The following is a 12,959-nucleotide window of genomic DNA, read 5'->3' as shown; positions in this document are numbered from 1 at the left end:
TACGAATGAGAATTACCAAATCATTCGCGAATGACGAATAATTTTTTCGAATGATCATTCGTGTTCAATTCATTCGCGAATAATTTATTCGGCGAATAAAATAGCCCACGAATAAATTATTTGCGAATAATATTGTCGAATAGTTAGCTTACAAAATAACTATTTAGCTGTTTTATATCCCAATAGTAAAAAGAAAATGTTTTCTATCGGTTTATCTGGTTGGTTGATTTGAGGTGTGGAAACTGGGAATACGCCTACGCCTGTATTGGCGGTCACGTGGGGCGAGAACAACTGGAAATACACCAATAATGGGGGTATTCCCGTTTGTCCCCTTCGGGAACATGTGGGAAAAGACAAACAATCTTTCCCATATGTCCCGACTTCATTGAAGCAGGGACAAATAGGAACACACCATTATCTTATTGTTCCCCGCCGGGAACAGATGGGAATAGGCGCTGCATATAAAACATTTCCATTTGTCCCTCATGTATGGCGTAGGTCACGTGGATAGGGGACAAATGGGATTACATCAATAATGCACCCATTATAACCAATAATGGGTGTATGCCCATTTGTCCCCGCGGGGAACATATAGGAAAAGAAGCCGCATATAAATATTTCCCATTTGTTCCCACCTTATTTTTGTAAGGACAAAAGGGAACACACCATTGCCGGATGTATTCCCATTTGTCCCCGCCGGGTACAGAAGTGATAGGATTTGCATATAAATATTTCCCATCTGTACCCTCCTTATTGGTGTGGGGACAAATGGGAACACACCATTTTCGGAAGAATTCCTATTTGTCCACGCCGCGAGAGACATTTGGGAAAAGACGCTGCATAGAAATCTTTTGTATCGGCACCAAATGGGAACACCAATATCGGGGACAAATGGGAACACCAAAACTCATATAAAACATTCCCATTTGTCCCCGCCTCATGTATGGCGTAGGTCACGTGAATCGGGGACAAATGGGAATACACCAATAATGCACCCATCATTACCAATAATGGGTGAATTCCCATTTGTCTCCGCGGGGAACATATGTGAAGACCCTGCATAAAAATATTTTCCATTTTTCCCCACCTTATTGGGGTGGGGATAATTGGGAACACAATTTTCGGATGTATTCCCATTTGTCTACGTCGGGAACTGATGGAATAGGTGCTGCATATAAATCGTACCCATTTGTCTCCGCCTCACGTATGGCGGCGGTCACGTAGGGCAGGAACAAATAGGAATACACCAATAAAGAGTGTATTCCCATTTGTTCCCGCGAGAAACTTATGGGGAAAGACGCTGCATAGAAATCTTTTGAGGTGGGGACAAATGGCAACGCCAATATCGGGGACAAATGGGAACACCAAAATTCATATAAACATTCCCATTTGTCCCCGCCTCGTGCATGGCGTAGGTCACGTGAATTGGAGACAAATGGGAATACACCAATAATGCACCCATTATTGGTGTATTCCCATATTACTAATAATTACCAATAATGGGTGAATTCCCATTTATCTCCGCGGGGAACATATGGGTAGACCCTACATAATAATATTTTACACAAATATCGGATGTATTCTCACTTGTCCCGGCCGGGAACAAATGGGAATAGGCGCTGCATATAAACAATTCCCATTTGTCCCCAGTCCCCACCATGGATGGCGACGGTCAGTTGGGGCCTTTCCCAAAATTTTCCTTGGCTCTAAAATACGCTGCAGTTGCATACCTATTCAGATTTGCCATCTGAGTGTGTATTACAAAAATCCTTCGTGTAATTTATTCGAATAATTCATTTCTTATTCGAAATTCTAAACGAATGGTTTATTCGCGAATATTAATCTCACCATAATTATTTAGATTAAAAATGATTCGAATAATGCCCAACTCTGGTTTCAGTAAGCATAACTATCTACTTTTGTATTAAATAATCATTTAGGTTTATATAACACTTTAAACTCTCGCGTTTTGTACACATAATTACACAAACGGGTCTACCGCGATATAATTTCATTGTTTTTACCTTTAATTCCGACGTTTCAGCTGAGTTGCACCAGCTGTGGTCACGGAAAGACTGACGTCCCAACAAATGGTAACATGGTGGTGGTGGTATTTAGGTTTACTTTAATTATCAAAAAACTACATCAATGAAGAAACTGAAATACCAACAATGAAGTCAACGGTTACTGAGATATTGTTAATTTTAATCTTATGATTATTGAAACAAATTGTACTTACCTACCTATTATTGACATTACAAATCAATCCAGTAAAACTGCAAAGTAGGTAATCGAATCTTCCTAACCTTCCACATATTCAATCGTATGTCTTCATAGCACGAATCTCCGCTACACGAGAGTGAAGGGTCGAACCGGCGGGTAAATAAGATCCGTTATTTCGTGTATCCGTGTACCCGTGTACACGGGTACCCGTGTAAACGTTGCCGAATCCGGGCGGGTTCGTGTAGTTCGGGTTCTTAAGCCCGGCGGGCTTAAGAACACGGGTACCCGTGTCAGCGTGTAACACGTGTATCGGGAGCTCTAGTTGTAACCTAAATGAGCCTATCGTTCGCTTATTACTATTTCCCTGAACGCGACTGGCTTCTGATCTTTACACTCAAAGCGGTAACTAGGGCTCATTGGGATAAGCGGATCTTTATATGAAACAAAATGTAATGAATTTAAGTTGTCTTATTATTAGTATTACACACTTTACGCAATTGTGGTAGCCAAGATGACAATCGTTGATAGAAAACAATAACCGAAACTTAAATAGTGCATGGAAATAGTCTCGTGACTTTTCGTTGACATTTCGTAGCTTTCGTAGCATTTCGTAGATGTCATCAGTCATCACGGTACATTTTTTTTCATTATCATTTTGGCGAGGCCCCCTGAAGTTGACCTTCGGCCTCGTCATCAGAATTGCTGTATGACATAATTGAAATTGTAGGTAATAAGAATCATAGCAGTGTTAATAATTCCGTCAAATATCTTTTCTGCCAAATACATATTAGACAAACATTGCCACATGTGTATCTTTTGCACTGATTTTCAATAAGGATGCCTTTTAATTTAATACCTTTTACTTTTGTGACATTTTGCAAATTGTACTACATATTTCAATAGGTACTAGTAATTTGTAAGATATTATGGCAGATATTGATCTATAGATAAGGTTATGAAAAAAGTCTGAAACAAAGTTTTTACAATTAAAGTTCTCCCTAAATTTTCATTTGCGATTGCTGTAGAAATATGTACAATCTTGTTCGAATCCCATCAGTTTCAAAAGTCTATCATAGGTATTCAATTTAATTTATTCGCTGTGTGGTTTAATAAATAAATTTCGTCTAATAAATTACGTCATTTCAAATTAGGGGGGGGGGGGGTTCTGGACATCGGATGATGGTAGCATGACGTAGGAGGAAACGGGGTCATTCGAAGCATGATTTTTGGATGATTTTAGGGGGGGGGGGGGGGGTCAAAAATCGATGACGTAATTTATGGACAGCCCCAAAGTGCACCTAGGCTATCTATGAACCATAAGTAATCGATCGTAACAAACCGATTACTATGAAGTATGAAATGAACCACATTGCAATCAAGGACGACCGGTCCAGGCTATCGCGTGAGGACAGCTGCGTGCACCGTGCACCGTGCATCGTGCACCGTCACGGTGCCGCGTAGACCATGGTCTAATAAAACATGGTCTTCCATTCCCAGAGTGACACGCGATTACGTCACAATAACATTGCCACTTTATTTCAACATAACATGTTACATGGGTACATTATACCTATGGTTAATAAGTTAAAATATTTCTTTATAATTTTCATTTATATGTATTTTAGCTTAAATTTTACAATAACACGTCATTTTTAATTACTCGTTAGCAATATCTTCCGATTCACGAAAGAAATTTCAGACTTTCGGGTAATTCTGTTTATACTACTGGCAACACAGGATAGCGCTGTGGACATTTGACAATTCGGATCTAGATAACTTCATGCCCTGACCGTCATCCTTGTCGAACGCGTGTTAATTGTTATTTCCTTCTCGCTCAGTGTCAGCAGTCGCAGTGTTTTCCAAACTTTTCACGTCGTAAGCTTGGTAATTAATGTGTAACTGTGAATTAGTTTTTTAAACGTTTGTCTTGTATAGATAAATAAAGTTTAATTTAATACATTAGATTTGTTTTATTTTACTATGTTTCTACATAAATAACTTAAAATTAATGCCGTTAAAATAATTTTCACCGTTGGTTAAAATTCTCTCACATTTCAAAGTTTGAGAACCTGTAAACAGCATGATGACGTAGGCGCGTGTCAGTTAGGTCATACGCGAATCTCGGAATGGAGTACCAGGCGGAGTATATTATTATACCATGGCGTAGACCACGTAACGGACGGTTCTTATACTTATTGCTAGTTAGTACTAAAAATTATTACTACATTAACATTTTATGACATTGACAGCTTACTATCATTGTCAACACTGACCTCGGTGGATTCAGACCGGGCCATACGGAGTCACCATGAAATTTGAAGTGTTCCTTGACTCCCCATGGGTTGATTGCCACCTTCAAATCTCAATTCTGACAAATATAAAATCATTAATATGCTGAGTCTATAAAATAAATAATATTCGGTTTACATATAAATAATGTAGTCTTCAGGTTTGTACAAATATGTTACTGTTTGTACTGACATGATTTTTGTTAGTGAATATTTCAATAAGTTTGCACGCGTTTCACGGTTACTTATTTGTGGATTATTAGAACTATTTAACTAACATAAGTAACATAACCATAATAAGAGGGCATTCCTGTAACATGGAATAATTATCGTATTTCATTATGGTCATTCAATTATCCATTATTAGACCTTTTGCACTAAAATGTCTTATAAGGGAATTCCTGTTGCAGTGACTATAACATGCGATTGTTATCTTCTTCTTCTTCTTCTTCTTCTTCTTCTTCTTTATATTTAAGAGCTGTGCTCTTGTCGGTGGAGCGACTGTTATCACTATGTAACAATTTTACGAAGGCCAAGGCAATAATAATTATATCATATTACATCATTGGAATATATCTGTTAGTCACAGCTTTGCATACCTATTTAGTAGAACTATGCCAATAAAATGGCAATACCAAATGCAGTGAATATAAGAACTTATTATCGTGTAAATAGTATTTTTGCTGAGGTGAAGTCGTTATAGTAGACATGTTGTATAGAACGGGTTGCGCCACCCACAATAAACGAACTAATTAATTTAAAATGGCCGGCAAAGGTTGTATCTACACTACAGTACCGAACAGTGTAATTATATGCGCTTGTTCGTTGAATGGGGTTTCTGTATGATACCGTAGAACTTTTAAAGATCAATGACGCAAACAAGAGCAGTAGATATTAGACCAGGGGCCCGTTTCTCAAAAGCTTGTAACTTGTAATACAAGCGATGTCACTTTTTGACAGCTTTTGTTAGAAAGGAACTTACACTTGTATTACAAGTTACAAGCTTTTGATAAACAGGGCACAGGGGCCCGTTTCTAGAATTACAAGTTACAAGCTTTTGATAAACAGGGCACAGGGGCCCGTTTCTAGAATTACAAGTTACAAGCTTTTGATAAACAGGGCACAGGGGCCCGTTTCTAGAATTACAAGTTACAAGCTTTTGATAAACAGGGCACAGGGGCCCGTTTCTCAAAAGCTTGTAACTTGTAATACAAGCGGATGTCACTTTTTGACAGCTTTTGTTAGAAAGGGACTTCCACTTGTATTACAAGTTACAAGCTTTTGAGAAACGGGCCCCTGCTGTGGTGACCACTGAAGCTGCATCACTGAAATTGTAATAATCGCAAGACCTACAACGCGCCGTGTTACATAAGTAGGCTGGCTCATATCATATACAATTATACATGAATACGCTTGCTTTACGGCTCGATTCGGAAAATGAATTAGATTTCTACTAGACTTCAACAAGTTACGATACGGATAATTTAAAGATATTTGTAAGATAGATATGTCAAATTTGACGTTTCCGCGATTCTGGAGGTCCTCTTGAACGATTTCGACAAGTTATGACTTAGATATCCAAGTCACATCTAGTCGATATCTAATGTAGATCTAGTTGATCTCTAAATCGTCTCAAGATTATCTCGTAATCCGAATAGGCCTGTTAGACACGTTACGAACAACTGTTTGCGTACCTACTCGTGAAACAAAACCTCCTGTATAACACATGTTTGGATCGCTCATAATCTAGGTTTTAAACTAACCAGAAGATTTAGTAAATGTAGTTGAGAACCAAACGTATAAAGTAACATTCACATTTAGATTATAATTTTTAGTGATATTCTGTGACATTAGCACTATGACGTATAGTTTGCACTATTGCGCTGTAATTGATTTTTCTCGTTCCCTACAAGCTTGTTTACGCTTTGAGCGGCATGCGTGCATACGTGCGTCGGTTTTGCAACGCCCGGTCGGGGCCCATCGGCTGCACTCACCTGCAGTTGCATAAATGCATTGCGAAATGCGTATCGCGGTCACTGCCGCCGCCGCATAGGTAAGGGCACTCGCCGCACCCTTCGCTACTAAACTTTGCTACCGTATTGGTTGTTGCGGTTGTTATTGGTACTTCACTATTTACATGCTGTCATCCGATATTCAAAATTCATTTTAGCTCTAGTTCCTTTCTCTCGTGATTTTATAAATTATAATATAATCGCGCAGAAAATAAACGCTTTTTCACACCTTGACATTGAACAAGATTGTTGCTTTTGACATACTTCTGTTCTTGTCGTTTATGTTTCAAGTACGATTTTGAAGTAGTCGCAAGTTCAAGTGGAAAACTTTGCCTTTTACGAATACCTATAGTATTTCTCGGCCACATTATTAATTGGCAACCGAATGTATATCACAAATATTTTACTGTCTTAGATAGAAATTTGATGTTAAGGGGCCCACAGATTACCAGTTCGCCGGACGATATCAGCCTGTCAGTTAATCGTAAAGCAAAAGGTAACAGTGGCGAATAACTGACATGCAGGCTGATATCGTCCGATCCGGTAATCCCTTTAAACTAAATTCGTCTAATTGTGAAATAAATTTGCATTTAATACAATAACTTAACAGAAACACAAGTAGCATTTGAAAACGAATCCATTCAGAGCGGGATGAGTCCAAGCTATACCCACTTAGTTTGACTAAACATATGCCTACGGTTCTTTCTTCTAATTTATGTAGCTCATTAAAACATAATGTGCTTCTTTGAGCTTACAACTAGAATTTGAGAACATAGTCTATTTTGATGCTAATTTAGCTACCGCGTTTCGTTTTACAGCGATTGAAAGGTGTTTTGCTGTCACGAAATTGTTTGAAAACTTTGTATGCATTATTTGCGCGTAACAGTCCGACGTCATAAATACCGTAGTCGTGACGTTTTAGTGATCTTTTATCTGCCAGTACACACGTAAGCTCATTTTGTAATAGGCATAAGAGTAAAGAATAATAGAGAGGGAAAGCTAAGGAAACATTATTATGATAAAACTTCGTAATAACAATTATGCTTTTAATAGTTCTCAAGATGCTTGAAGGTATCCAATTTGCTCTAACAGCTGTTAACTAGTTGCTAGTCGATAAGTTTTAATAAAATATATGTCCTCATTGGAATGTTTTTTTTAACAATGTAGTAGGCTAGAACCGGTCACAAAAACGAATCTGTCCTCGTTCGTCAGAATCAGCTCGTTAGTTTTGACGTCCTGCAGGTAGAGTCTACCTGCTGGTCCCACCGCAGAAGCACCACCGCACATTACGAAGGTTGGGTGTGTTCCCCTACTTTTGCAATCTTAGCATATTATTAAATAATGCATCCTGTAATCCGGTAACAATAATACTTATGATATTCTAATTGTTACAGCGCGTGACCACATGCGGGCCGGCGTGCGGCTCGGCGGGCGCGAGCGCCCCAAGCGTGGCCGGCGTGGCGCGCCGCCTCGCCTCCAGCTTGCAAAGCACATCCACAGGCTCACTGCCCGACTACGGCACACAGATCGTCGACCCCTACCGCTTGCTGGAGGACGACCTTAACGGCATATACGAGGACATACGATCGGTGAGTACCACCAGCACATAATAAATAACAGTACTACCGTACAGAAAGGACACTTCCTACAAAACCGAAGTTTGACAGCGATTCAGGGTCGAATCATGATATCCCTTTCTAACTTATTGCACTATCCCTTTTGACTATTTAGGGTTGTCAAAATTCAAGTAATTATCTTATCTGTTATCTGTGGTCGTGCACGCAAACGGACGTCAAGTTGTGTCAACCCTAATATTAGCTCGGAGCAATGCTGAGCCGAACGGAGTCGAGTTTGGCCGAAGTCAGGAGTGTCTCCCCACTGCTGTAAGCTCCACTTTGAAAGGAATTTAGCAGAGAACTGTAGACGTTTCATAAGGAGGTGCTCCTAGGCCGCCTCCAGCCTACAGATCACACCTACACTACAGGTATATATAAGTATTAGGATCGACTATCGCCTTCTGGTATACGATCTTAACCATACGAGGATATATCATCGGTGAATACCAGCAATATCCAATGGTTACAGAGTTAGTATCTTCACCGCAATACGAGTTTGTTGACGTTTCGTAAGTTTCCAGGCATGTGGAAACAAAGCCTGTGCAAATCTGTGAATATTAGCTAAACGCAAAGTGTGAGGGGGATCTAAAAGTGATGATCGCGCTTGACGTGGAAAATACATGAACTTACAAGGCTCAAAATGCTCGTATTATCTGATCTGAAAAATGTGCTAAGTATTTACAACGTTTGATCAATCATCAAAGCCAGTTTCAAAGTGCAGTAAAAATGGATCGAGCATTATTTTTATTTTAACTGATTATTAATTCATCTTATAAAGACTATTAATTTCAAAGAATATTTAGTTGTAAATTAGGCTTGTGCTTGGCAATAATAATTTTATTACATTAAATCACTTAAATATTACTTTCAGTCATACATCCGTTACATTCCTTTATTCAACTAGGGTCTTAGGTTAGGATTTTACAATGTGAGTCTAAAAGTAAAATATAAAAACACTTACAAAACATTACAAAAAATATATAAACACATTATAAAATCCGTTACATTTATTGTTATACTTTACCTAACATCGAAATCCTTTTATAATGTTCCGGTTTTATGATAGGCAATGATTCTGACTTTCGTCTTTACGACGCCTTTTTATTAGTGCTTCGTACGAAACCTTGTTCACGGCGCAGTTATGGGATCATTTCGATTTTGGAAATCGGTTAAATGCGTTTTTTTGGTTTACAGCTCCTCTTTGTCTGTCATTAGTTCAAAAACTACTTGATATTCTTCACACACACATAAAGGGATTTAGTCTCGTGCCTATACTATTTCGTTGCGCACATAACTTTACGCCAATGACCTTGAGATTGCCTTACGAAAGCAGTTTTCGTCATGCTTTTTAATCTTTTTATCTTGTTCTTCTCAATTGGCCTTTATGCGAATAAAAGAACCAACAGTACCCGTTCTCGTATCAAAAAGTGTATTTTTTTTACATTAATAAGCCGATTGTACTCCATATCCGTATCTTGTTAAGTAGACGACTAAATTTGTAAGTGTTAGATGACGTTTAGCAAACAATATCATTTTGAGATTCATTGTTTAATGTTCTCAAGCTGCTAATTCGGAGTATAACGCCCATGCGAAAATGTTTTCCTATTGGCTTAACAATTTACCATGAACGGCCATGACATTTACTGTGTAAACTTTGACACTTTAAAGGTGAATATTCGCAAACCTTTTCGTTAGCTAGTTTTTTATCACAAATAACATGTACTATCGTTTATATAGAACCTCTTTTGGAAGTCAATTAAAGTAGCTTAATATGCACCCTGGAGCGGTATCCGAATTTACAGTATCTCGCTCCCAAACCCCTGTGCCACACATCCAACAGAACTGTATCGCATACTCTCCCTTTTGCGTAGGCTCAAAACCTACGATTTTCATATTCGAACTAGATTACATGTCTGGATTGATTTTTCAAACCGGCTAAGAGTCATCACTAATCCCCCCAAAATTATCTTGCCACATGCGTAGTAGACACCTGTGCGTAGTTCAGATACGGGCGCGAGGAAGCGAAATGTCACCCGCCCTCGACCCCCGTCATACATGCACCCACCGAAGCACAAACTCATTCCCCGAACAAACGGTTTTCGTATGCCGACTGTACAGTTATTTTATAAACACTGTCAATGCCTTTTCGATCACAACAAAAGCACACTTATCACTTCATATTTTCATAACACAATTAAAAAGTTTGATCGTGGCGAGCGTTGTCCATTGATCGGCAAGTGTGTCAAAGTCACGACGCGTTAGCGCGGGCGTGGATTGTGCAATTCGCGCATCACTGATAATTATTTTGGTTTACGAAGTACCTACTTACAATATGATTGAGTATGACCTGACACACGTGCGTAGAATAGACATATATTTAAGTAGTTCTTTCAGTATGGCCCAGCAATTTGAATAATGGGCCCGTATATTGCAGTTCCTTTTAAGTATGGCGGGAAATGTATACTATTGGTTTTCCCTCTTATGTTATAAATATTTTCATTGACCTTAGGCCTTGGTCGACAGTTGACACCGTACGCTGCATACAGCGATACATTACATTGTATAGGACGACCTCAAAAGTATTGGCTGGGACCTTAGGTAGCTTGAAGATGAACTTGACATTTCTGTAAGAATTTTGATTTTAATTTTATAATATCAAAGAAAAATTACATTTGCTAAAAACAGCAAGCATCCAGTTGCAATAACAAAGACTGGGTCATGTTTTTCATATTACATACCATAGTGACGTCACAAACTTCACTCAGAAAGTAAATGCGGCGTCTTTATAGCTTTTAGCGTCCCACAGTGGGACTCCCACTGTCCTAATTCTAGTATAAATTACCTTCAATGAAATTTTAGTCATTATTAATTGGATCAGAGTTGTTTTTGTTTTGATTCGTTCAATTTTAAAACGAATCAAATTCAATTATATTTTCTAATACCGTTGATTCAAATTAGTCTGCTAATTTTTAGGGTTCCGTACCCAAAGGGTAAAACGGGACCCTATTACTAAGGCTCCGCTGTCCGTCCGTCCGTCTGTCTGTCACCAGGCTGTATCTCACGAACCGTGATAGCTAGACAGTTGAAATTTTCACAGATGATGTATTTCTGTTGCCGCTATAACAACCAATACTAAAAACAGAATAAAATAAAGATTTAAGTGGGGCTCCCATACAACAAACGTGATTTTTGACCGAAGTTAAGCAACGTCGGGCGGGGTCAGTACTTGGATGGGTGACCTTTTTTTTTTTGCCGATTTTATTTTTGCATTGTGGTACGGAACCCTTCGTGCGGGAGTCCGAATCGCACTTGCCCGGTTTTTATTGTATGATGGGCCGATAGAAGCTAAACATGTCTGTGCACGGTAGCTCCGTGACCTATCGCGTGTGTATGCACTGACTCGACTACCTAACCTAACGTATCTTTGCTTTGCGGTCTCACTTATTGCCTTATTTGTTCATAGTTCTTAAAAATTTGCACACGTAATGGATATGCAAATTATGTATATTAAATGTGTCAACAGTTGCCAAGTTTCCCTATATCGTGATGTACTATTTTAACCAATTAATTTGCAATACAAACGTTTTATTGTGCGACCTAGCTAATCATATCTATCGAAGAATAGTTAGAAGTAAAGATATGTTTGTTTACATGAGGTGAACTTTTGGAATCAGAACACAAGTTCTTTGACATGCCATGAATTGTTTGTGCAATGCTCTCTGAATGCCAGTTACTGTTAGAAGTAAAGAGAAACAAATACATCTAAATAAGAAGTAATTTTAATGTCTTGTCTGTGTGGGATGTGATCTAATTCTATAGGTAATTCAAATCGTCACTACTTTGAAAAAATCTCGTATCTCACACTGCTACTCAAAGTTGAAACACAGTAACTCCGTATGCATCCCATACAATGGTTACCACATTTTTATTTTTATTGACAGAATAAGATACGAGTTTTTTTAAGTAGTGACGAAATGTATGGACACATGCACTTAAAACAATAATCAATGTTCAATGTGTAAATCGGGCCTAGTGACTAATTCACAGATAACACTATTGGGTTAGGCAGGTAGGGTAGGCTTCTCATAAAACACTTGAAGATTAAGTGAAAAGTGCTGTTATGTTATGAATCGTACGACGGATAACGTATGATATTTCTAATCCTAAACAATCGGTACAAGTTAGCAATTGGACATCTAAAGAGCCTCGCTTACCTACTTTCCGTTTGGAAAACCCGTCAGAAACCGGGCGGCGTTTCTAGGCGTTTCCTACTTTGCTAGGATACCAGTTATTTATTTTCACGCCACAAGTGGATAGTAAAAGTACCTACTGGTATTGTGGAATCAATGTCGACGCCCTGAGAAATTACTTAACTCATCCTGTTATTGAAATTGTTTTAGTTAACGTCGTTGTATTATATATATGCAATAAGGTAGTAAATTACCTATGCTTTATTTATTTTAAGAAAGCCTCGTTTCTAAAAGAATGGTAATATAAGATAATTATATTGTTTAATAGGAATTTAACAATTTTCTACCTAATTTAAAAGCTAAAGCATTTGCGAAATATAAAATGAACACACTTAAACTTCTTAAAAATATCCTAGGGCTACCTAGTTATGATCAGGGATCGTACATTTTCCAACGTTTTTGGTGCACGAAGTGTTGTTAACGGAATTGGTATAAATAATTTCAACTCTAATCATTAATTAGCGTTTATTACGTTGATATTAACCTTAATTTACCATTTCAGTTGAAATTATCTATACCAATTCCGTTAACACCACGCGAATCGATTTGGTGCAGCGGAGTGGTGTTAAC

The 12,959-nt window shown here is 38.3% G+C and overlaps 1 protein-coding gene across 1 annotated transcript in view; it reads left to right on the top strand.

Annotated features, from left to right (window-relative positions):
• The window catches only part of LOC134792385 (all trans-polyprenyl-diphosphate synthase PDSS1), an 82,781-nt gene that overhangs the window by 23,571 nt on the left and 46,251 nt on the right, over positions 1-12,959 (top strand). The window contains exon 2 of the mRNA XM_063763678.1: positions 7,918-8,112. Within this exon, the coding sequence (XP_063619748.1) occupies positions 7,918-8,112 (195 nt within the window). The remainder of the gene's footprint in view (positions 1-7,917; positions 8,113-12,959) is intronic.

This window comes from Cydia splendana, chromosome 7 (assembly GCF_910591565.1).
Source record: "Cydia splendana chromosome 7, ilCydSple1.2, whole genome shotgun sequence".
NCBI lineage: Eukaryota > Metazoa > Arthropoda > Insecta > Lepidoptera > Tortricidae > Cydia > Cydia splendana.
This window is presented reverse-complemented; position numbering and strand designations above follow the sequence as displayed.